This window comes from Coffea arabica, chromosome 4c (assembly GCF_036785885.1).
Source record: "Coffea arabica cultivar ET-39 chromosome 4c, Coffea Arabica ET-39 HiFi, whole genome shotgun sequence".
NCBI lineage: Eukaryota > Viridiplantae > Streptophyta > Magnoliopsida > Gentianales > Rubiaceae > Coffea > Coffea arabica.
In genome coordinates, this window is record NC_092316.1 from 51,234,061 (window position 1) to 51,259,317 (window position 25,257).

A 25,257-nucleotide genomic window follows, 5' to 3' on the forward strand; every position below is an offset into this window, starting at 1 on the left:
TTTTCAATACCATACATCATTCCTTGATGAATATTAATTTATTTATTTCGAAAATTCAAAGAAAGAGAAAAAAAAAATTAAAATCCCAATGCAAAATTTCTTTCCTTATACAAAATTACAAATCTTTCTTTAATATCTTAATTTATACCTATCCTTTTAGAGCTGCCAAAAAAAAAAAAAAGGAGAGAGAGAGAGAGAGAGAGTTGCAAGGTTGCCAAAAACCATGCACAAAAAGGGGGAATAAAGGATTAACTTATACGGTCCCTGTTGTCTCCTGGAGATGTAGATTTATTGCTAGGAGTAGGGAACGACAATGAAGGTGATAAGAACATCAAGCTTCCGGGCTGAGAATTCGCTGAAGATGGTGGCTTGGAAGAATTGAGAAAGGTTGGAGCACATTTGTTCACGGTTGAAGTGGATGATGGGAAGCTAGAAAGAATAGGAAATGATTGATCATTCAGCTTCAAATTCTGGCCGGATTTATCTGCTGAAGTTTGGCTAACTGGAGCTCCAGTTGTGCCACCAGTACCGGAGCCGATGATGGATGTGAGAGCAGCGGCTAATGCCGATTGGAAGCTAGGGTCTGATGTGATTGCTTTAGTTGCAGCTGCAATGGTTTCTGCTGGCAGAGATTGCTGTGCAGAAGAGTTCAATATAGGATGATTCTTTTGTGAATAAGACTGGTAAAGGGTTTCTTGTGGCTGTCTTCCAAAGTTCAGGGAACTAATACTTTGGTTTTTATTGTAGGGTTGAGCTTGGGGGGGTCCATAGCTAAGGACTCCATTGCTCCATGAGAGAGGCAATGCATTGGATTCAAGAGAGCTGAAGTTGAGATCTCGTGTTGCAGAATATGATCTAGGAGGAAAACTACCTAGTTTGGTTAGATTGGAAGAAGCGTTTGAGCTTGTGGTGAGGTCTAGTGTGATTGTTGGGAATGAAGGTGAAGACGAGAGTGAAGAATTTGGCAGGTAAAATGGCTTTGGTTTCGAATTATCCGAGAGGAAAAAGTTTAGTCCATTGAGATTAGCCGAGGCGAAATTTGACGGAGGTAGAAGGCCTGAAGTGGAGGTTGTGGAACCAGACATTAGCATGGAAGCGGCAGCCGAAGTGGTGGAAGCCATTGCTGTGGCTGAGACAGGAAGTGGATGGTTGTGCGTTCCTTCATATGTGGTTATCAAAATGGACATGTCCTCAGCACATCTTTGCACCTACAAAATTTGGCAATGAAAAATCACTTTCTCCACAATTTAATGCCATCATTGCAGCTGCTTGACTTTTGACTCAGTAAAATTTAAATAGCATGACTAACGGAACAAGTAATTAAATGGAAAAAAACTTAACTAACAAACGTTTATTTGTCGAAATAAATATCATTCTAAGGACTTTATTAGGATGTAATCATCATTTTTGAATATTTCAACATCTTCTTGTGAATAAACATTGTCCTTTTTCACCTAATCTCGTGACATGACCGTCCAAAGTTTCAAACAACTATTATCACTATTATCAAGATTCAAGTGTGAGATGCAAAAGAAAATGAGAGTCCATTTTAAGAATAGAAGTGCATATGTAAAATAAATCGAAGTTTACAGTAATGTGATTGTAGTTTTAACAAGTGGTTATTGTTGATTAAACATGAGCAATTCAGGATTGCGATCCTGTATTACCACCAAAAAAAAAAAAAAAAAAAAACACACACACACACACACATTAAAGAACCATATAAACTAAGCTTACTTCAGACATTCAACATCCAAACACACATAAATCCTACCTGCTTTCTCACAGGGCAGTTGGGTGCAACAGTGCAACGATAATATGCTCGAGGACATGGATTCCCTTTTGCGATCTTCTGTCCATATTTCCTCCACTGACATCCATCGTTCATCTGGATTGACGAAAAAGCAAAGGAAAAAGCCTTGTAAACACTTCTTTGTTACATTAATATCCCCAACTAAGATGCAACTGTGATCTACTCTTACCGTTGGGGTGTCACATCGGACTCTCACAGAAACCCTAGCTCTTTTGGCAGGGTTTTGCTGGGAAACCTCATCTTCTTCGCTTCTCACTACATTCTTGAGACTTTTCTGTGGTGGCCATTTTTCCCCACCTTCTTCTTCCTTCACTTCTCCTGAGCTAGCCTCCAGGCTGGGATTAGGTGAAGGCTCATTCTCTTGATCTTTTGGCAACTCAAACTTGCAGTCCAATCCAAGTGCCAACACCTTTTTATCATGGTCACCGTCCTTATCGACCTTTTCTTTCCCTTGGTTTTTGCCGGAAAAATGATCATCTTTCTTCCCATCACTTGAACTCATTCCAAGACTTAGGGAGACGAGTTCAGGTTCTTCAGTTTCTTGATGAGTGGTTATTGTGCTACTAGATTTATTAGGTTCAGCAGATTTATTAGGTTCCTGCTGAACCATATCATTGAACTGCATCTGAAGGGCTCGATAGTCCTTCATTGCTCGATCTAAGCACATTCTCAGCCTTTGATTTTCTTCCATCACTTCTCCCATTTCAGCTTTTGTTGATTTAAGAAGATCAGCCTACATTATCACATGCAAAATGAGTACATTTGTACCACACTAATCATGTACAATATTAGTATAGATGAGTACATAATACGTATCGATCGACAACATTGTTTTTGCTCAATAGCAAATGATATTGAAATTATTAAAGTGCTAACCTGTCCCGCTTGGGCTGAAGAAGATACATTGGAGTTGAACTCTGAGGATGTCATTTCCATCTTAGGCATGAAAAAGCCCTGTCAAAATATAGCTTTAGTAACATATTTAGGGAAATACATAAACAAAATAGGGTTTACACTTTACTAATTAATTATCAAATTTTTTTTAATTAATGTTTTCCCCAAAATTGTTGTAATGCATTAGGTAAACATTCAAGGATCTAAGAGTTTGTCATGTAGATACCTATGCTAGATAGAATTTAATAAGATTCATATCTCACTCAACAATACTATAGCGGGTTAGGGGATTTTTGACATTTAATTGACAAGTGGCATAATCAAAGACGAGAACAATATTAATTTGGCTGTTGTACATAAAAATTTGTTTTGTTCAAAGTCGTACCTAGTGGTTTTTGAACAAATGAAAACAGTGACGGTCACGTATAAACCATTAACAGCGGTCAAAGGTTTTGCAGGTAGCCGAAATGTTTTTTAAGAGTATTGAATAATAATTGATGTGTGATGATCTAACCTTTTGAAGAACAAGATTGAGAACAATATGCCTTTCATCGACAACCTTCATTTGCAGGTTTCACACTTGGAAAGTAGATCCAATTCTCTTTTTTTCTCTCGTCATTATTGAAGTATCTGGTGAGTAGTGTTTGAATTTCATTTGTTTGCTAAAGGGATTCACCACAAAAAATGAAATTTCTAATTAAAGGTACTTCCGTCTAGAACCATTAGATGTAAAAGTTTTCTTGCATGAGACTTGCCGTAAAATTCGAACCCTTTTCTTTGGTGGAAAATTATACAGACTATGCATTAGGAAAAAGAAAAATAACTTGAGGACCAAAGATGTCTAAATGAAGCTTCTACTTTCTTTTTTGTTTCTGCTTGCAATGATAAATTTGGTATATTCTAAAACTATCATGGAATCGATGAGTTGAGGAAAGGAACTTTTTTGTACCTGTATTTTACTTGTAAAATCCTGTCGATTAGGTGAAGATTGGTGTATTTTATCATCCTGACCTCCTTTTCCATTTCCAGCCTGCAATAGTCAGTAGCATCAGGTTCGGATTCAATAGTATACACCACAAAATTGATAGCTCTTTAATTAGCATCTTATATTGAAAACAAAAGGCCCGAAGACGAAAATTCACTTTCTAATGTGATGCCAAATAAGTTAGAAAAAGTCCAAAAGGTGCTAGACCTCAATCTATTACTATCCTCATGATGTTTTCTTGAAAATATAAACCTTTATCTTCTGCGTTCAGCTCTGATTATTGGCAGTTAACGTTCCAAAGTAATAACATGTTCAGATGGTTTCATAAAACTGATGGATTTCAACAAATATTTCTTGTCATCTAGGCCTGTTTCTAAGAATCAGAAAATATAATTGCTGAAAAGAAGAAGAAGATTAAGTTAATTACCTTAAGGAAACCCTCTTCTGTACAGCAATCTTCATCACCACTTGATTCAGCTTTCTTCTCCTGATCTTCCTTCTTGACTGAACTACCTCCATGGACAGATTTTCTTGGAGCAGCCTCCATATCCATGTCTTCTTCCTCTTCCTATCTCTACCAAGACTTGTATGGACTGATAATGTATTTGATAACACAATGGTCTTTCTTTTATGAGGAGAGAGAGCCGGCAGTATTTGACTTGTCTAAATTATTCAATCTAACTGGCTTTCACCTATTATAGGCACACACAAACAGAAGTGTCAATGGCCCAGTTGTAGAATCATTTTTTTTTCTTTTTCAAATGATTTTAGATGGGAAATTAGAATATGCGACTAGTTAGACTTAATCGGGACAATGAAAATTGAAAGAAATTATTTTAAATTATATTCTAAGATTGTAATTTCAAGTTTATATATATATAAGGGAAAGACAAGAGGACATTGAAAATCGAACCCAATCTATATGGGAAGGGATACCTTATAGTTGGCAAAGCAATTGCACCGGATTTGGGGCAGAAACAGTCAACAGAGAAACTATCCGGATCGATTTTGTACATTTTGTACATGAAGTAATTCACTTTGCACAACATATAATTATATAACAAAATTTTGTGAACCCTATACATGGTGTGAAAAATAATGTACAAGATGAAATTTGGATCTTACATTTTTTTTGGACCAAATCTTGGCCATCAACCTTTCAGAACGGTTGCTTCCTGTAACCATTCCGACCCTAAATCCCAATTGCACCATACAATCATTGGATCAAGCAAGTTTAATTTGAGTTTTGATGGACGAAATTGAATCCACAACCCGACTTTCAATTATTCGAAAAAAATTATTTTGTTTCTTTATATATATATATATATATCCACATGTTATCTTAACGCGTATACTTATTACGTTAGCACATACATTTTATGGTCCAATTAACTTTGAGACAACTAAAGTCTCAATCCCTCCATGATAAGGACCATTGACCCCAAAGTCATACGTAACTCTAGGATGAGCCAATTGCACTACTTTGATGTTAAACAATCACAAATTGAAGGGAAGAATTCAACTTCAACGTTTAAGTCTTTTAGGTATAACATGTCAGAGAGAACAAAAAAGACGAAAAAAAAAAGAAAAGAAAAAGGAGGGGTTTGAGCCGCAATAATCGGGTCCCCACTCCCCACCCCCCACCCCCCGCTCCGACCGTGTGTAGTTTTATTTAGGTCCTAAGTCTTCTAATACTACTGTTAGCACAATAACAGCTACTATCGTTGAAGATTCCTCAGTTACGCAAAAAAAGTCATATGGCCACACCGTCCCGTCTACAGTACCGGTCAAAATTTTTCACCACCGTCGAAATCAATTCCGATGACTGCCGGAAGTCTGTCCTCCACAAGTCAAAATACGAGTATGCTAGGTTGTCCCATGCGGTTGACTTTAATGTCATTTTCTCTGGGACAATTATGGGGGAGCTCATATGGATAAACTACGGTTGTGGAGGTGAAAAATAGGGGCTTTTGTATTGCCATAAAAATGTGGCAATTTGTGGACGTGGGAATACAAATTATCATTGTGAAATCAGAAACTAGTCCAATATAAGTTGATTCAATTTGTAACGACATATTACTTTTTCACACAAAAAAAGATCGTGTGTTTGAATCCTTATAAAAGATTGTGTGTTTGAATCTCACTGTTTATGTGAGGGTTGTATTGATGGACGATCTATAATAACTTTTGTAAGTGATATATGATTTCAGAGGTCTAAACCCCCAAACATAAGAAACTATGGAACATTTTGACTTACAATAGTTTAGAGATAATGTTGTAATTTCAATACCTTTAATCAAGGTAACATCAACCGGTTAACTAACCTAGTTTTTAATTTTTTTAAAAAAAAACAGTTATGTGTATGTCTTGTATAATTCTACATGCATAATTAAGCAGTTCACATATGTAGTTTGTAATCTGTGTGAGTAATTGTATAAAAACTGTGATGAAAAAGCACTCTCTGAATTTAATTTATAGTGGTTTGGAAATTCTGATTGCTCATAACTTCAAAATATTATACTAAGTTGCAATACAAGTTCCTTACAAGACAAGAAAATTAAACTTTTCCATTGTATTTTGATTTTCTTTACACAAAAAATAGATAATGCGCAGAACAAGATGAATGATATTAGTCCAAATTAAAAGAAGTATTCATAAGTCATATCAGAAATTAATTAGAAAACTGACTAATCAAAAGAATAAAAAAGAAATAAATAAAACTATCACGAAGTGGACAAACTGATTAATTACCTAACTTTCTGAGTTGAAAGTTGAAACTCCAAAGCATTTAATTTGCAATGAATTTCCATGCACTCAGATCGAAACCCTTATGGAGGAAAGTGATTATTAAACCTGTTTATAAGCGGTGTTAATTATTTTCTAAACAAAAGAATCATGCACTAGATTATATGGTCGACTTGTAAACGTGTGATCCAACACAGCAAAACCAATTTAGCCTTGGGATTGGAAAAGTTGACATGTAATTATTGGTTTAAATCTACTCAACTGAGCTTTGCCTCCTGTATTCAAATATCTTATTTTTAATTCTGGTCCGTTATATACTTACAATATCTATGCGAAAATTCAACGTGTGGTATATATTTAATCAGAAAGTCTAACGATCCCCATTGCAGCTAGAGCTGCTAATCGAGCCAAGTCGAGCCGAGTATTTGGCTGCCGAGTTCGACTCGAGTTTAATTCAAGCCGAGTTCGACTCGAACTCGTTAGGAAAACGAGCTTTAAAATGTGTTCGAACTCGACTCGTTAAATGTACATATGGCTCGAGACCGAGCTTGTGCAAATTAACTTTAATAAAAATTTATAATTTATAATTTTTATAATTTTAATTTCTAAAATGACAAATATGTCCTTCATTAACGAGTTCTAACGAATTACTCGAGTATCAAACGAGCCGAGCTTACTCGACTCGTTAACTAAACAAGCATGTTTCGAGCTCGAGCTCGACTCATTAACCAAAATTAACGAGTCGAGCTCGAGCCTTAACGAGTCGAGTTCGAGCCTTAACGAGTCGAGTTCTAACGAGTTTTCAAACTACTCGATTGACTTAACAGCTCTAATTGCAGTTAGAGAAATCTGAACTGAAAGTAGCTTGAAGAACGTAATACAAAGAACGGCAGACCACATTTCATGTTCCTAATATGATTTTGATTCTTGAATACGAACCAAAGACCTCCTTAGTTTACTTGTAGGGTTTTCGCTTTTCACGGCCTTGTTTTGTTTGTGTTATGCATTGGGATGGAAGTGAGTCACAAATAATTCTCAGATCCAATTATTCTTTCGTTGAAGTTGAATGAACAAATCAATTATGTGGTGTATGCATGTACCTTGTGAAACACAAGGTAAGAGATTCTAGACCATTGCTGGGGTGATGCACGATATGATTGGGGCCCAGAAGGGAATGGGATGGCAATTGATGTGGCCTAATCTTAGACCCCTAATTGCTAAAAATTTCTTGATTCACTTTTGCTTTGTCAAAGATTTTGATAATATGGAACTTAGGTCTTGTTTGATAATCCAATTCAGCATTTAAATTGAATGGATTCAGATTTTAACATGTTTATATGCGTTTGATAATAAAAAATTAAATATGTGAATTAATTAAGTGGCACTGCATTTCTTAGATAAAACTTGTTCCTAAAAATATGCGATGAATTATTTACTTATCACTTAATATGATATTCACTCAAATGTATCAGTTTATAAAGTATGTAACAATTCAATAATTTAATGGATTTGGACTTGGTTTCTTCTTAATAAAAATTTCTTTTCTATCCAAAAAAAAAAGATTTCATGCATGCACTTAGGATCTCTTTTCAACTGCAATTTTATTGCGCTCTCTTAATTTCCAGTCCTTTGATCTTTAATAACGTCCTTTCCACTACTTAATATTGTTCGGTATGTGTATCTTTTCCTTAAAAATAAAAACAAAAATCTCAAATAATTACATGAAACGAATTCGTTCCAATAGAATGGAAAGAATGTATAACCTGGATGAAGAGTCAAAATTCTTCAGTCTCAACCTGTAAATCATGTCCAATCCTTAAAACAGGAAGTTAGAAAACTAGAAACAGTGGAAGCATGGTGGAAACTAATTTCGTCCTTAAGATATTTTCTAGAAATTCAGAAAAGTAAAATGCAAAATTAATCGCTACATAGACGGAGAAACTGTAGGTCTTTGATTTGTGAAACTGCTCATATCATGAAGGAATTAATACTATCCCCACCTGGAGAAAAGTCACTTAGGTACCAAATTGAGAGATCGTTTTCATGGAAAATTTGACACAAGTTTCCTTCAGCTGCCATGAATCTATCAAGTCCTACAGATTTTTTTTTTTTTTGGATCAACTTTTTAGTTTATTGATAAGAAGAAATACAAAACATAAACTCGTCTCACATACGTCTTATTTTGCGAATTGATGGTAACCCTAATTTGTCAAGGCGAATTGCCCCACGAGCTTTCCTTGGAAACATACCAAAGCTTTCATATACCTTGACTTGTTGGTGTGGGTGAGATACACCCGCATTAGACAACGCATCAGCAACTGTGTTAGCCTCTCGATAGCAGTAGGGCAACTGGATAATATTCCAACCGGATGCTACAGCTTGAAAGATCTTTTTCTAAAAATGACTTTTAGCCACTTGGCCCTTTTATTGCAATTTTAGTCTGCAAAATTCCTGCTTGAATTTATTGGAAAAAATGCTAAATGTGGAAAACTTCATTATACGTCTCAACTATTCTTCATTAAGAATATATGCATGTATGTTTCTGTAGCATGATTAAGGTTTTTTATGTCCACTTGCTTGTATTGTTTGAAATTAAAGTTTGGTAAACGATTGCCTTTATGTCACAGGTTCTTGTTTAATCAACTTAAGTAATATTAGACAAATTTGGATGAAGTCCAAGACGTGATTGTGATGCACGCCAGTTTGAACAGTAATCATTTTCATGACCATAATTTCCTAATTAAATACAACTCCCCAGCAGCCTCCTCCTACCAAAAACTTAATGGCCAGCTATACCTCTGTTTTTATTTTCCCTTTTCTGTTTTTTTTTGTTTAATTTAAAGATAATTTTGGGTGGTAGCAAAAACCCATTTCTCTTATTTATCTACCCAAATGTTTTCGTTTATGATCATCATACAATATATTCGGATAGATGATGAGTAGCCCTTATATGGTTTGCATATTTCTATACTCTTAACCCTTAATGGTTTTCAAAGCCAATCCTTTCGGGAAGAAAGGTTACCAAAACATCAAAGTTTTCCTTTTTACCGTTTGACCCCAGACAAAGTTCTAGTATTCAATTGTACCTCCTATTTTTTTGTGGTGTATGATAATGCTATATATATGTATGTATGTATGTATTGCTTCTGCTTCTTAAGTCTTAACATATATTAGAACTAGTTTCCTTCCTCATTTGATTTCACTAGATTGAACATGACAATCTTGGCTTCAAACCTATTCTAGCAATTTCCTTGAGGTGGATGACCGGCAATTTGTGTCTTGCAATTAGTTGAAACAACTATTCTGAAGACAACTATCAGTTTTGTTGCATATTCCACAATATGAGGAGGTTATCCTACCTTTTATTTGATGACAAACTAAATTATATTACAGAAGATAATGTAACAGCACAAATACATATCTAATTTTTTTTAGGTATACAAATACATGTATAGATACTTGTATGAAATTTCACAATATCAGTGCGCCAGTTTTTGCTAGCCTATTCCAAGCGAACACCAAAAGTGAGGAGAAAACGAAAATAAGTGTCAAGAAAAAGGATATATTTGCCTTGTTCTCGACTAATGCTCATCCTTTGAAGATAAGAATAGATGAAGAATAATTGAAATAATAAATCCTCTCCAAAAACTGTTAACAAAAAAAAAAAAAATGAGATGGTCAATTGGTCTCTATGGTACTCAAGCATATTCCACTTTTACTTATTCAATAATCCTGGTCATTAGGCTTCCGATTTCAACTTTATCGCCTTTGTCAATTCAAATGACGGTAGTAAACCTACTTTAATTTGGATTAAGAGAAAATACTTGAACCTTTGACCTTTATCTTTGATTCTTCTAAAACTTTATTATATATCATCTTGCGAAAACGCCGCCCAAAAAAAAAAAAATCTTGTGAGACGCCTACCCTTAAATTTTTTTTAACTGCAATGCCAGTCAATTGTATTTTTTTTTTACTACCAATAAAACCATTGAAGAAGAAATGATGAGTTTGTCCTATAGGCTACGAGACAAGTCAGATGACATAAGGTAATTGTTTAAACCCATCTCTGGCAAATTTTTTGCTAAACTTTTAGATTGACTAATTAACAGAGAACTTGTATTTTTTGACCAAATTTTGAAAGTTGATCAATTGTTTGATCTATATTTATTTATGCATATTATCAGTGTGATGTGAAAATTTTGAAGTTTGAGGGTGAGAAATGGACTTTCTTCTCCTTCAGTTGAATTGAAGGACTTGACAGGATACTGTCTAACTCATTTGTTGTAGTTATGCATTATTTTTTTGAAGTTAGCACAATCAAATTAACCTCAGTTCACATACTAATACATATAATACCAATTTTATCCTATATAATTATACACAATTCCATGTACGTCCTAATTCATCTCTAGTTATCCTACACACAGTAACACTGCAGATGCTGACACTAACATAGAAAATATAGACACTGAGACAACAATACGTAAAAGCAGAACAGATTTTTTGATCCATTAAAATTTGTGTCCTACATTTGGTCTCCTCCTTTCAATTTCAAACCACTGAATCAACAAAGGTAACCAATTCATGAGAGTGATAAAGAGTCCTTTTTTAACTGTACATGGTGACACTAATATTTCAATTATTACCGGCAGTTTTAATATTTGTCAACTAAAAACTTGAAAGGGCAAATCATTTACGCAATGAAGAGCCACAATAGTAGATTTTTCCAACTACCCTATGCAGGTCTTTGTTTTGGCCTTTTTCTTAACTTTGGTATATATCTTATCGGGATAACATTGGCGTGTAAATGTGTGATAGTATGCCTCACTATTTGACCTGAGAAAGTCCACCAACTGAAATGGTTCATAGTTTAATTAAGCCTCGGTTTCCTAAGTGTCACACAAGGTTCCTTGCAATAAGGGCAGCCCTTCATCTATTGAATAAAACAATAGAAATCCACATTAATAAAATCTAGTGTCTAGGGAGTGGGACTAAGGATAATCGACAGGACGGTGCCCTTTAACTTAAATACTGAAAGAAAATTCAGGCCGCTTTGATTTGCTAGATTCTTTGCCATTTAAGCTAATCAATGGTATTAACCTTTAGAAACAGGCCAAGATAATGTATGGCTAATTGGGAGATCGAACACTGTCATAATTACTTCATCCGGATGTATTTTGTGTAAGATGCAACTCTAGCCAACCATTAGTCTTGATTACTCATCTTCTTTCTTTCATTGTTTTTTTGTAACTACTTTCTTTTCATTGATGATGGTAATTGAAAATTCTGGCTGCGCTATATATTCTGTGACTTAATCCTGTAAGTATTTTTTGTTTTACAAAACCAGCAATGCTGCAATGGTTAGTGTCCAATTACTTGGACGGAATGTTAAAGAGATGAACAAAGAGAAGGAAAGATATGGAATATGAGTAGCTTATAACATATCATTTCACTTGGCATATCACATTAAATATACAGATTCTTCATTTATTTAAGTAAATGAAGGATTTTTTTTAATGAATATAACTTATCACGTGAATGTATACATTCATATTTATTACTCCCTCCGTCCCACTTTGATAGTTCTGTATTCCTTTTTTATCTGTCCCAAATTATAGTCCACTTTCCAATTGAAGAATGTAGTTGTATTTTAATTTTCCTAAAATACCTTTATTCAATGTAAGTAGTTGTTACTGTAAACTTACCCCATTTAATGAGAGTTGATTCTTTTTTTACCATCAATTCAAGTTCCCGTAAAGTTGTACCATATTTAATGTGAGGGTATTTTAGAAAAATAGTAATCTAAATTTACTTTTCCAATAAAGTTAACTACTTTTTCTTAAATTGTGTGAAAAAAGAAATAGGACTATCAAAGTGGAACAGAGGAAGTACTTTATTGCATTTAAATACTCTTCCAAATTAATTTCTCTTTTGCTAAAAATTTATCTTAACAAATGTCCTGATGCACTCTTAGCCAAATTCTTAGAAGAATATACTTTCATGCAATTGAGTGTAGGGTTTTGCGTGTCTCCAATGGTTATTAATTAAGTCTCCAGTTTAATAATCATCTTTAGGATAATCATAGTACGATTATTAATTAGGAATCCAGTCAGAGTAATTTGAAACGTGTTTAACTTAAAACTTCTACAGTTGTTAATCACGAAAGCTTGTTGGAAAGATCCCTAACTGATAAGCTAATTTTTCATGTGTATGCTAATCGGCCCAGATGGCAATCGTATGCGCAAATTAATAAAGAACAGAAGAGGGCTTTTTGACACAAGTTACGAATTAAATTTGTTATGACTTATGAGTCTAGGATAAAGATAAGGATTTGATACTCTCGATTTAGAAAAGGAAAAAGAAGTCTTCATTTTCGGGTGGGTAACTTTTTGTAACGGGTACTCGTTAACACATTTAGTATTTATTTAACTTATTTTATATATGCACACACTAATAATTATTATCCTCTCTTGCATTTATATATTTCCCTGTTTAATTTTGTCTATCCTCCGTTATATTTATTGCCTTTCTATAATTAATCTTATATTTCTAAAAATATAACCCTTGAAATCCAGACAAACAATTTAAATAAATGTATTTAAATAGTAACAAGTTACTAAACGGGATTGAGCATGATTTACTGTATAATCATCATCTGACTAGGTAGACATGTTCATTAATTTTTTACAGTCCTTAATTTTTATGTATGTCAGCTTTAAGGATAACAAAATTAAGTACTGTAAAAAAATTAAGAAATAGTAGGTTCATATATCCTGAGCAAATTGTAATCTACCTGTCGTAATTTAGTTAAACATAGATCTATGTCAGTTGACTTCAAACACACTATTGCTACAGTTGAAAAAGACAAAAAACAAACGATTCTTTGAAATTAGTTGTGAAATTAGAGGAGTTAAGTTCAATTTCCACTGAATGACAACTCTTGCAAAATATTATAAGATATCAAGACCTAAACAAGAAAGATATGAGAAAATTATATAGTATTACTGGTGACAGAAAGAGTTACGACTTTCAATAAATATTTTAGTTTGAACTCATCAACTTCTGTGGCGGTCTAAAATCTTAAATATGGAAATGACAAATGCCTACCTAAGATTATGATCTATGCGATCTCACTTGCTATTTAAATAGGGTTACAGGTTGACGAATTTAGTTATATTCCAAAGTTTGGCAAAAAGATGATTTAGTCCGAAGTAGATGATAGACCATATTCATGGCATTCCTCATTAATATTAAAAGGAAAAAAGAATAAGCCGTTTAATAAATAAGCACGAAGTAGTTCAATAACAAAAAGGTTAGGTTGCGTAGGTTGACATTTCATATTCATCTGTTAGTTTGGATGCTTTCTGTTCAATTTTTAATTTAGTCGAAACTACAGAAAGCTACAGTATAGATCTTCAAATCAGAGGGAATTAAATTGAATATTTTGCAAATCACAACGGGTCTTTTAGCATGTTACCCCTATTTGTCTAATTTCCCACACTACGTAAAATAGGTTCTTTTGACAATGAAATTTTGTATCGTTTCGACAAAAAAAAAAGTCTAATGTCCCACACTAGGTAAAATAGGTTTTCGATTATATATATATATATATATATAAATACACACATCTAGTCAAGATATGTGATCCAATTTGGGCTTTCATTTCTTTCGAACAGTTGCTTCCGTGTGAAAGCAAGGGAAGAGATTCTAAGCTGTTGTAGTTGTAGGTGCAAAGCACCAATGTTTAGGTCGCAGATGGAGCAGGCAGACTGATCTTGACCCTTAAATATTGCTCAATATAATTTTCTTTGTATCTTTACTTAAAATTAATATTATTCAGCGTAGGTCTTAGAAACTAGTTGGCCTTTAGAATTGTAGGTGCAATTGTAGAAGCCCCACATCCATGAATATTAAGGCCTACGCGATTAGCTCCATAAGCAGTTTGGATGGTTCTGTACAGCAAGTATAAGCTAGGATATTCTTAGCTAGAGAGTTTCTTCCTTCTCTTTTCTAAGAAAATTCCATATACCATTAGGAACATTCACCGTTTTAGTCATTTTTATCTGGACATTAACAATATAAAGGTTTCAAGAACTTATGTTTGGAGATGTAAAATCACAGGGAAAAAGTGTCTAAATTCAAGCAATCTGTAAGTGAAAAGGTGTGTATACAATATCTATTTTATAGGAAGTCCAGCTCTTTTAGTGCATTGCCTTAATCTCCAGTCCTTTGTTTCTACTAGGTTGTTTCCACCAATTAATATTGTTCCAACATAAACAAAAAGAAGAAAATCACAAGAAAGCTCAAAGTAGCTTCGATTCCTTTCTTTGGTTTTTAGATTTTTTTTTTCTGATAGGAAAAGGATAGGATTTAAGAAGTGGAGAGGATGAAAGGAGACTAGAACCTAAAACTGTAATTCTTGAGACTTCATCGTAACTACTAAATCAAGGTCTCTTCGATAACTTCCATTTCTTGCACAAGAATGAAAAGTATGGGACGGAAGAGTGGAATGGGAAAGAATCAAACCCTCCTTTTAGATGGGAAATGAAGACTATTAACCACTGAGTAATATTTAATTATCAAAATTAGAGAAAGTATAAGAAATTGGTGCAATAGGTGAAAAAGGAAGTAAAAGTGTAGAACACGAAGTCCTAGAGGAAATCTTAACCTCAAGTTGATCTTTTCAATTATGGAAGGAGTTGCTTGATTATGGTCAATGGTTATTCATCAAGAGACCCTAAAAAAATTAGTTGTTTGGAAAATTGAAATTAACTAGGAAAGGCATTTAAAGGCCGGTGGTGTTAATATTATAGTTCGAATCTTAATTCCACAGTTATTATTGAATGAAATGACAAAATTGCATGCCCTTTCAACTCCAAATGCAATTTGGATTTCAAGAAATTTCTGCGAAAATAAAACTATTCAGTTGTGACAATATCATTTGATAACGTGTGTTTATAGGATATCTGATAAATAACTCTCATTAATATACTGATCAACATGCATACAATTTCTTCCCGGCCGAAGTTATACTGTAAAGATCCGGAAAAGTAAAATGCAAAGTATAAGCTACACACACGGAGAAAGTGTAGGCATTTGGTTTTTGGAATCGCTAAGATAATGAAGAAACAGTAACTATTCCACCTGACGAGAAGTCACATGGATAACACATTAAAGATTTTCTTGATTGAGAATGTTGGCACAAATTTCCTTCAGCAGCCGTCTACCAAGTCCTATGGATAATATTCCAAGTAGTAGGGTTGAAACACGAATCAAATTATTTGATATTTAAGAGTTCATTCGAAACTGATTCGTCAACTAGTCAAATCAAGTTTGAATAGGATCTTATATTTATTCGATGACTTTCGATTTCGATAAACGTACAGCTCATTCAAACTCGATTCAACAAATAACAAAAAAGTAAATTTAAAAAAAAAATTCAAATTCGTTAAAATAATCAAACAACTTTATTAATTACATTCCTACCAAGTAGTACTTGACAACCATTTTGAGCATCCAAAAAGGAAAAGAAATTCAAAACATATCTCATAGCGTTCATTATACTTTTCCGAAATGACAGGTTTCGCAATTAATTTTGAAAATGACTTTTAGCCATTGGGTCCTTCTATTGCATTTTCAGTGTGTAAAAATTTCTATTGAATTTATAGTAGGCTAGACAATATGTGGAACTCTTTATTACACGTATCAACTATTGTACTCCTTGAGAATATGGATATGTACAAGTGACTGTATGATTAAGATGTCTTATATCACTTGGTTGTCTTGTTCGAAATTGGAGTGTCTGCTTCCTTTCGGTCCAAATCGGAGTTCGAATAAAATATTTTTAAGCATTCATTTTTGCAATTTTTGTTCATCGTTACATCTCCACTTTTACAATATTTCATTTATTTTGCTCATCTTTTGAACTGTAAGTCTTTCACTTTTTATTCTCAATACCAGTAAAGTACGTTTCAATAGATAACCGTAGGCATTCTTGAGTGTATGTATATTAGTTACAAAACATTCTAAAATTTGTCCAAATTAATAACCTTGACCTTTTCATTAATTTCGTCAAGGTTTTCAAACCTATAATACATAAAGAAAACCTCTATGAACTTCAATGAAATGTCGTTTCTCTATTTTTTTTTTTTTTTTGTTTGTCTTTTCTTATCCTTATAAAGATATTAAGAAGAGAAAACATTGGCAATGTTGAAAACTCAATTTTATCGGTAGAAGGTTAGTGTGGTTTCAAAAAGCTCTACATAATCACTTGTGAGATTATACGAATTAACATAAATAAAGGAAAGATAAGTGCAATTTTCCCTAACAACTAATTTTATAATACACATTCCCATGACCAACTTTAACTTATAGGGACATTAATTAGGTAAACATAATGAACCTCGTTTGACTTTAAAATCTTCTTCTTTTTCCTTTGTAAGGTTTAGAATCTCTTATTTGACGAAGGAGACAAAAAAAAAACACAAGAATTGATAGTACAGTACACTTTGCCTCCTAAAATGTACGATAAGTCATAAATTTACCATATTTTTGTGGAATTTTATAGTAAGCAGTTGAGTATTTCTGGCAATAGTCAGCATATTAATTGTCATTTACTAACGTTTTTCTTCTCACTCTAATCTATTTCTTAATCAAGATGATTCTGTGAATAAAACCTTGGTGATTTGTCAAGCTATTTCTTTTCATCCGTATTACATGGTTGAAAATTATATGTTTAGCTGATGCAGATACGTTAGCGATTTTGGATTGGTCATCAACTTGAGTAATATTAGACAAATTTGGATTAAGTCCAAGGTGTGATTCATAATGCACGTCAGTTTGAATACAAATCTTCTTAATGACCACGATTTCCAAATTAATCAATAGCCAGTTAATCAGCTATCTTCCCCACCCCTCTTCCCCCCCCCCCTCCCCCTCTTTTTTGGGTATGAAAACCAATTTCTCCCATCTATCTAACCCAATATATAGTTTCTTCGATTCATCATTCCCAAAAAACATTTTGCGGAGGTTATTGTTCATTTACCCTAATTTTTCTACCACAAATTAATGTAATATTGCAGAAGATAATGTAAAACAGATGCATATATAGGCACTTGCATAAAATTTTCTGCACAGTATCAGTGCGTCAGTTTTTGCCAGGCTATTCCAACGAAACACCATAATTGAGGAGAAAAGGAAAATAGCTTCTTTTTTTTTTCCCCATGTGCAGAGTTAATGCTTATCCTTTCAAGCTTAGAATAGATGAAGAGTACTTTTTTTTTTTTTTTTCAGTTGGGGGTGTCCGGGCCTACACCCGACTAGTCTCCCAATCCCGAGGAGAGCGGGTCCCACCGATCCCCCGGAAGATACCCCGGTTGCTCAAGTTCAGGATCGAACCCCAGACCTGTCTCACCTAAAGAGGTTACACAGGCCACCCGAGCTATTAGAATAGATGAAGAGTACTTGAAATAATAAATCCTACCCAAAAACTGTAATAATAAAATAAAGTCAACTAGTGAGTAGGCTTCCAATTTCAACTTTCAACGCCTTTGTCAATTCAAAAAACAGTATACTTAACCTCCTTTAACTTGGATTAAGAGAAAATATTTGATCCTTTAAGCTTTAGCTTTCTTTCTTTCAAAACTTGATACAATCTTGCAAAAACGCCCACACCCTTAAATTTTTTATAGCTCTATGGCTAGTTAAATTATTTCCTTACTACCCAATACAACCATCGGAAAAAGAAATGGTTACTGTCTATTGTAGGCCACAAGAGTTAAAGTCAGATGACATAAGGTAAGTTTTACTTGTTGGTTGAGTTGACCAAGACGTCGCGTTTTGCTTATCATGCTCATGCCCCATAGTTTCCTGATAATTTAGTTTTGGCAACATAATTACCCGTAATGATCAAAATACTAATTAGCAAAAGAGAAGGATAAAAATTCGGTAGAAAGGGATTTGTTTCAATTTTAAAATGCTATATAGAAAAGTAAGGCAGCTCAAAAGAAATCAAATTGTTGAGGTGAAAGGTCGTAACGACTTATTGGCAAGGCATATTTGCATCAGACTTTCGCATTGACAATTTAACAAAGTAGTTGTATTTTGAGGCCAAATTTTGAAATTTGTATGATAATTTGTTCAAAGCTCAAAAGTTTGAGAAATAGACTTTGTTCCCCGTAAATTATTATCAAGGGGTTGACAAGACACTGTCTGACTTATTTGTTGTAATTATTCTTGTAAGTCGTAACACTCAAAAAGTTCATTATTTGCAGAATTAACAAGTTAATGCAGTTGAATAATGTCAATTTACATGCTAATATATATATACACACACACACACACATTATATATACGTATATATACATTATATACATATATATGTGTATATATGTATACACTAGAAGTGGCAAAATGGATATATGGTTGATAAATGGTTTTAGTTAAATGGATAGTGGATTAAATTGATTCAATCCAATAAAAATCATTTAATAAATGGATCTAAATGGATGTCATTTAAATGGATAGTGTAAACCATGATCCATCCATTTATCCATTTACTCTCCCAAATCCTAAATTTAAGATTCAAATGTTTTTTTTTTCAAAAAATACAGATCCCCAAAGTTATGTGTGTTTTCTATTTTTGAGGTGGAGAGTGTTGTTGAACTGGGATTTCGAGAGGGAGTGAGTTAAGGGAAGGACTAGGATTGATGAATATGAGATAGAGACGTGGAGAATTATGGTGGCAACGAAGTTGATGAATAAAATGGAGGAAGCCATATAGAAGGAAACAAACAGAGTTGTTGTGTTGTTGTTGTTGTTTTTTTTTTTTTAATTTTGGCTATCTATCCACAATTGTGTTTTTAAATTTTAAAGGGTGTGTGACTGTGTGTTTATATACACAGGGAAGAGGGAAGAAGTGTGTGTTTTCTTGGGTATAAGAAGAGTGTGTGATTGGTGAGCTTTATAGGTGGTGATGAACTGACAATGGTTGAGAGGAGAGGTTAAGTGGGGGCATGCGGCTCTGCCTGCGAGAGGGGCAGAAGAGGACGATGCTTCTGGTGGGAAGCGGGAGCCTGAGTTTACTTCTGGTGGGAAGAGGACGAAATCCACTGACTTACGTGTGTTTTCTATTTTTTAACTTAAGTGAATGTGTATGGATGACATGGATAATCCATTTAAATCCACTAACATAATTGGATTTAAATGGTTATCCATTTAAAACCATTGAATTTATATGGATCATCCAAATCCATTTAAGGTTGGTTTATATGGATTGGTGGATATGAATCCATTTTGCCACTTCTAGTATACACACACATATACACAGGTTCTGTAAATATGAATATATATATATGCATATATCTACATATATATGTATACATATATATATGTATACATATATATGTAGATATATGCATATATATATTCATATTTACAGAACCTGTGTATATATATGTATAAACATATATATATATATATATATGTATATATATACACATATGTATATATGTATACATATATATATTCATATTTACAGAACCTATATATCTGTATTTATATATATATGTATCTATGTATGTTTGTGTGTGTATATGTATATATATATGTATCTATGTATGTATATATATATAATGTATATATATGTAGAACGTATCTATGGGAATAGATTATCTTGTTTTATTTGTAAACAACCTAATCATTTAGCAATTAATTGTCCAAATAAACATAATTCTTTTAACAGAGAAGCTCATTTAGTAGAATTATTTTCAGAAGACCTAATAGAAATAGATAACAATATATTAGAAACAGAAAGCATTTATAGTATGTATCAGAGGATGTAGATTTAACAGATTTTATAGAACAAGAAGATATAGGATTTATAAATGAAATCTTACAAAAACCAGAAAATAGAACTATTATGGATAACATATACTTAGAAGAAATAAAAAAAGATTTTAAAAAATTAGACGACTTAGATCTAGTAGAAGTAGAATGTACCCATAAATGGGAACATAGAAAAGGTAATTATAGTAAAGCTTGTTATAATTGTAATAGATACCTAGCAATAGAATTAAGATTCCAATGTCAATTATGTTATACAGAAGGATGTAAATTTTGCCTAGATAAATTAGCACAAATATACGTTTTAATAGAACTAAAAATACTGTACCCTTTGAACATTACCTAGAAAGTAGAATAACAATTTTAGAAAATAAAGTAGAACAATTAGAATAAAAAATAGAAAAATTTGATAAAGGAAAATCAATAGAAAGGGAAGTATATATAGAAAATGCTGATATAGAAATTTTTCCAAAATTAATAAGACATAATTATGATTTTGAATTATTACAAGCAGGAATGCCAACAGTAACTTCCATTGAAATAAGAACTAGAATAATAATAGGAAATTTTGATACAGAAGTTTTAGCAATAGTAAATACAGGAGCAAGTAATATAATAATTCAACAAAAGCTAATACCAGAAAAATATTATGAAAAAACATATAATATTAGAACTGCAAGGCAAATAGATGGTAGCACTTATACCTATGACACTGCAATTCATAATAGCCTGCTGAGACACCAGGAGGGGAGGGCCAAGTTGCGTTGGTGGAGGATTTGAGCGCTGGTGGGCAGCTGGACCGCGACGTCCAGGGGGCGCCTCCTGTTGCGGCATCGGCAGGGAGAGATGCAGAGGGATGCAGCGAGGACAAGGACGGATTCAACTCAGTGGGGATGGAGCGCGAAGCTACCTGTGAGGAAAAGGGAGGAGTGGTGGTAGGCCATCAGGGGGAGCTGGAGACACTGGTTAGAGCTGCAATTCAAAATGCGATAGCAGCAGAGTTGGAGCGAATTGCAGACCTAGTTGTTTGCGAACAAGGCAGTAAGGAGGAGACGATGGGCCTCGCATCGAAGTGGTTCTTGTGGAGGGAGATGCGGATGGTGCTAGTGATGCCCGAAATGCAGCTGGGAATTTGTCTCCGAGAGGAACAGGTGGGCGGATGATACGCACACCATGGCGCACTCTTCGGAGCCTCCGTTGCAAGTGATGGATGACACATTCACGAAGGTCAAGCCCAAAGCCAAAGGAGCCCGGGCAAATTTCCCCTCGGATAGGGAGCTCCGGTCTAAGGTAAGAACTTCGCAGAATCCCTTCAACCCTATTTCCAATGATTAATGCGTTATTTTGGAATGTAAGAGGTATCTCTAAGGCCTCTCATTTTCGTAGACTGAAAAATTTAGTTATCTCATATAAGCTCCAGCTTTTAATAGTATGTGAAACACATGTTCATGTGTCGCATGTTGAGGAGTATCGTATTAGATTAGGTTTTGATTGTATGAAACTTCACTCGGTAGATTTGTTATGGATTTTTTTTATCAAGTTCCTATTAATTGCTCCGTGACGGGCAAGGGAGATCAATTCTTGTCCTTGAAGCTTTGGCACCCTCATTTATCGGTTTCGTTTGATGTTGCTACTGTGCATGCAGATTCTACGGTGGAGGCACGAAGGGGTCTTTGGGACGGGTTACTCCGCTATAATCCAAGGCAACAGCCTTGGATTGTTGTAGGGGATTTCAATGTGATCTTGGAACCTGAGGGAAAGAGAGGGGGGCGTCTCTTTAGGGTGGCTGAAACAAGGGACTTTGTCGAATTCATGAGTTCTGTGGGGTTGGTGGATGGGGGCTACTCAGGGTCAAATTTTACTTGGTGTAATAATCGCCAAGGTCGAGCAAAAATTTGGAAGAGGTTAGACCGTCTTTTGTTGAACACGGCGTGCTCAGATATTCATCTATCTGTGGCGGTGTCATATTTGGCGCGACACCCATCAGATCATACCCTTCTTCTTATGGTGGTGTCAACTCGTTTGGATGGTAAACCCCGGCCCTTCCGATTCATAAATGCTTGGGCTGAACATGAGGAACTCTTGGGGATGGTGAAGAAGTCCTGGGAGCAAGAGTGCACGGGGCGGCCATTACACGTCCTATGCTCGAGGTTACAATGGTTAAGCAAGTGTATTCAAACGTGGAATAGAGAAAGAGTAAGAAATTTTTCTGCCAATGTTCGGGAGGCTAAGACAGAGGTAGAGGTGGCACGATTGGAGCAAGCCATGGAGGACAGGAGCACAGATGAAACTTAGATGTGTTTACAACAGGCTCAGGCTCGTCTCAGACAAGCTCTAAGCATGGAGGAATCCTTGTGGAAGCAGCGGTCCAGGGTCAAATGGTTGCAATTAGGTGACAGGAATACAAATTTTTTCCACTTGGTGGTGAAGCAACGCCGCATGCAGGCAATAATTCATGGGATACAAGTCTGTAATCAGGAGTGGATGACTGAGGATGAGTTTGTAGGAGCTGAAGCAGTCGGGTATTTCTCCACACTTTTTTTGAGGGAAGAGGATTCCTCCTCATCTGCAACGCTTGGGATCATCCCGCGCTTACTCTCGGAGGAAGACAATGTGATCTTACAAGAAGCGCCATCCATAGAAGAAGTTCGGCAGGTGATTTTTGAGATGGACGGGGATAGTGTTGCTAGACCCGATGGTTTTACTAGAAAATTTTTCACCTCCTCCAAGGACATAATTGGGAAAGATGTATATCGCGCTGTAAAAAGTTTTTTCTATGGAGAGGACTTGCCCAAGCGAGTGACTGCTACTTCTCTAGTCTTGTTGGCCAAGGTTGCACGTCCTAAGGATTTTTCTGAATTCCGTCCGATCAGCTTGTATAACTTTGTCAACAAGTTAATTTCTAAGCTTCTGGCGAATCGTCTTGCTTCCGTCCTCTCCAAGATAATTTCTGAGAACCAGAGTGGCTTCGTCCAGGAACGGTTAATCTCCGATAATTACTTATTAGCTTAGGAATTGATCTCATCGATTGGTGGGGTTACAAGGGGAGGTAACGTTGCTTTGAAACTAGATATGAAGAAAGCTTATGATCGGGTTGTGTGGCCTTTTATAATCAAAGTGCTTAGAGCGTTTTGGATTCGGAAAGCGGTGGATAGATATGGTTTGAAGGTTAATATCAAATGTCTGGGTCTCAGTGGTTGTAAATGGGTCATCGTATGGTTTCTTTAAATCAACCCGGGGGTTTCAACAAGGGGACCCCCTTTTTCCTGCGCTATTTATCATTGGGACTGAGATATTGTCGAGGTCACTGAATAAGTTGTAGAGTCATCGAGAGTTTTAGGGGTTTCGTGTCCCCAGGAGATGTTCTCTAGTGTCTCACTTGGGGTACGCGAATGATGTGTTGGTCTTCTCTAGTGCCTCGGTGAAATCTTTGAAGTTAGTGAAGTAGGTGCTAACTGATTATGAGGCAGTTTCCGGGCAAAGGATCAATGCGAGGAAGAGCTGTTTCTTGGTGCACCCGACGACCTCTCTTTCCAAGTGATTGGGAATTCAGAGGGTAACGGAGTTCTTGTATAAATCGTTCCCGATTAAGTACCTTGGTTTTCCTCTTTATTATGGGCGGCGAAACTGCTTGACACAATCCCCCCAACATGTTGATGGCGGTTTCACCCCCCAAATCTGTTTTCAAGAAGGTTGAAGGTATGTTTTTTAATTTCCTGTGGGGGTCGACTGAGGAAGGTCCCAAACACCATTGGATTCGATGGAAAGATTTGTGTGTTTCGCGTGAAAAAGGGGAGGTTGGCTTCTGTCTACCAGAGGATATTCACAGGGCCTTCTCCATCAAGTTATGGTGGATTTTTTGCTCCAAGTCATCCTTGTGGGTCTCATTTATGCATGCAAAGTTTTGCCGGGTGGCGCACCCCAACCTGGTATTTTCTGAGAAGGGTTCAGAGAGATGGAGAAGGATGGTAAAAGTCCGATCTTTGGCGGAGAGGCACATTGGATGGATCGTCCGGTCCGGAAGGTCTAATTTTTGGTTTGACAATTGGCTAGGTACTGGAGGACTGGCGGCTCGGTTGGATAGCGTGTCGGATCACAAGGTGGCGGATTTTGTGCAAAACGGTTCCTGGGACGTCAACAGAATTTCACAATGGGTACCTGCGGATATAGTTGAGGAGATTGGCCGAATTCACCCACCTGTCGGGTCGCTTCCTGACCTAATGATTTGGAGACCGGAGCCATCGGGCCTTTTTACGCTCAAGATGGCTTTCTCCTTGGTCCAACATCATTCTGGGTCTTCGTCGCTATTTAATCGTATTTGGCATCCGGGAGTGCCACTGAGAGTTTCGTTTTTCCTTTTGCGCCTACTGTGGGATCACCTCCCCTTGGATTGTTCCTTATGGAGGTTGGGGATTCATCGACATTCTCGATGTTCGTGCTGCCATCTCCTGAAATTGAGACTACGGAGCATTTGTTTGGTGCTGGGGTTATGGCACAGTATGTTTGGAGGTTCTTCGGGGCTCCGGTTGGAGTAGGTTGGTTAGGGTCTTCGTTTCGCGTATGTATAGCAGCCTGGTGGGAGGGACGGCAACGGAATAAGCCTTTGAGGTTTGTCCATCAGGTTATCCCTTTGATGATCTGCTGGCATCTCTGGAAGGCTCGTAATGGGATGAAGCACGGGGGCAAGAGGATTGTGGGGGCACAGGTATGTCAATTAATATTCTCAGAGTTGATACAATTGTTCAGGATCCAGTTTTCGGATTGCCGGGTTCCGTCATGGTCGTGGATTCAATTCTATTTGGCCATATCGACATGGAAAACGGCGGTTTCACATAGGTTGATTAAATGGGTGCGACCTTTCCACGGAAGTCTAAAGCTTAACACGGACGGTTGTTCTAAGGGTAACCTTGGCATGAGTGGAGGAGGGGGAGAGCTTCGTGATGGGGGGAGGACGGTGCTGGCGTTTTCATGTAGTTTC

General features: G+C 35.7%; 1 protein-coding gene across 1 annotated transcript; it reads right to left on the reverse strand.

The window, feature by feature from the left end:
* LOC113738660 (WRKY transcription factor 72A-like) lies at nucleotides 1-4,314 on the reverse strand. The gene is made up of 6 exons (XM_027265901.2): nucleotides 4,120-4,314; nucleotides 3,657-3,737; nucleotides 2,690-2,767; nucleotides 1,983-2,546; nucleotides 1,775-1,888; nucleotides 1-1,208 (listed from the first exon to the last, which is right to left on the reverse strand). The coding sequence occupies exons 1-6, from the start codon at nucleotides 4,243-4,245 to the stop codon at nucleotides 249-251; spliced, it is 1,923 nt and encodes a 640-aa protein (XP_027121702.1). The 5' UTR covers nucleotides 4,246-4,314; the 3' UTR covers nucleotides 1-248.
* Between the last annotated feature and the right edge of the window lie 20,943 nt (nucleotides 4,315-25,257).

Coding starts and splice junctions, on each gene's coding strand:
- LOC113738660 (XM_027265901.2), bottom strand. CDS start 4,245: ATGGATATGGAGGCTGCTCCAAGAAAATCTGTCCATGGAGGTAGTTCA. Junction 2,768..3,656: donor ATTTTACAAGTAAAATACAG/GTACAAAAAAGT, acceptor ATATTTTGACAG/GGCTTTTTCATGCCTAAGAT. Junction 1,889..1,982: donor TCCGATGTGACACCCCAACG/GTAAGAGTAGAT, acceptor TCGTCAATCCAG/ATGAACGATGGATGTCAGTG.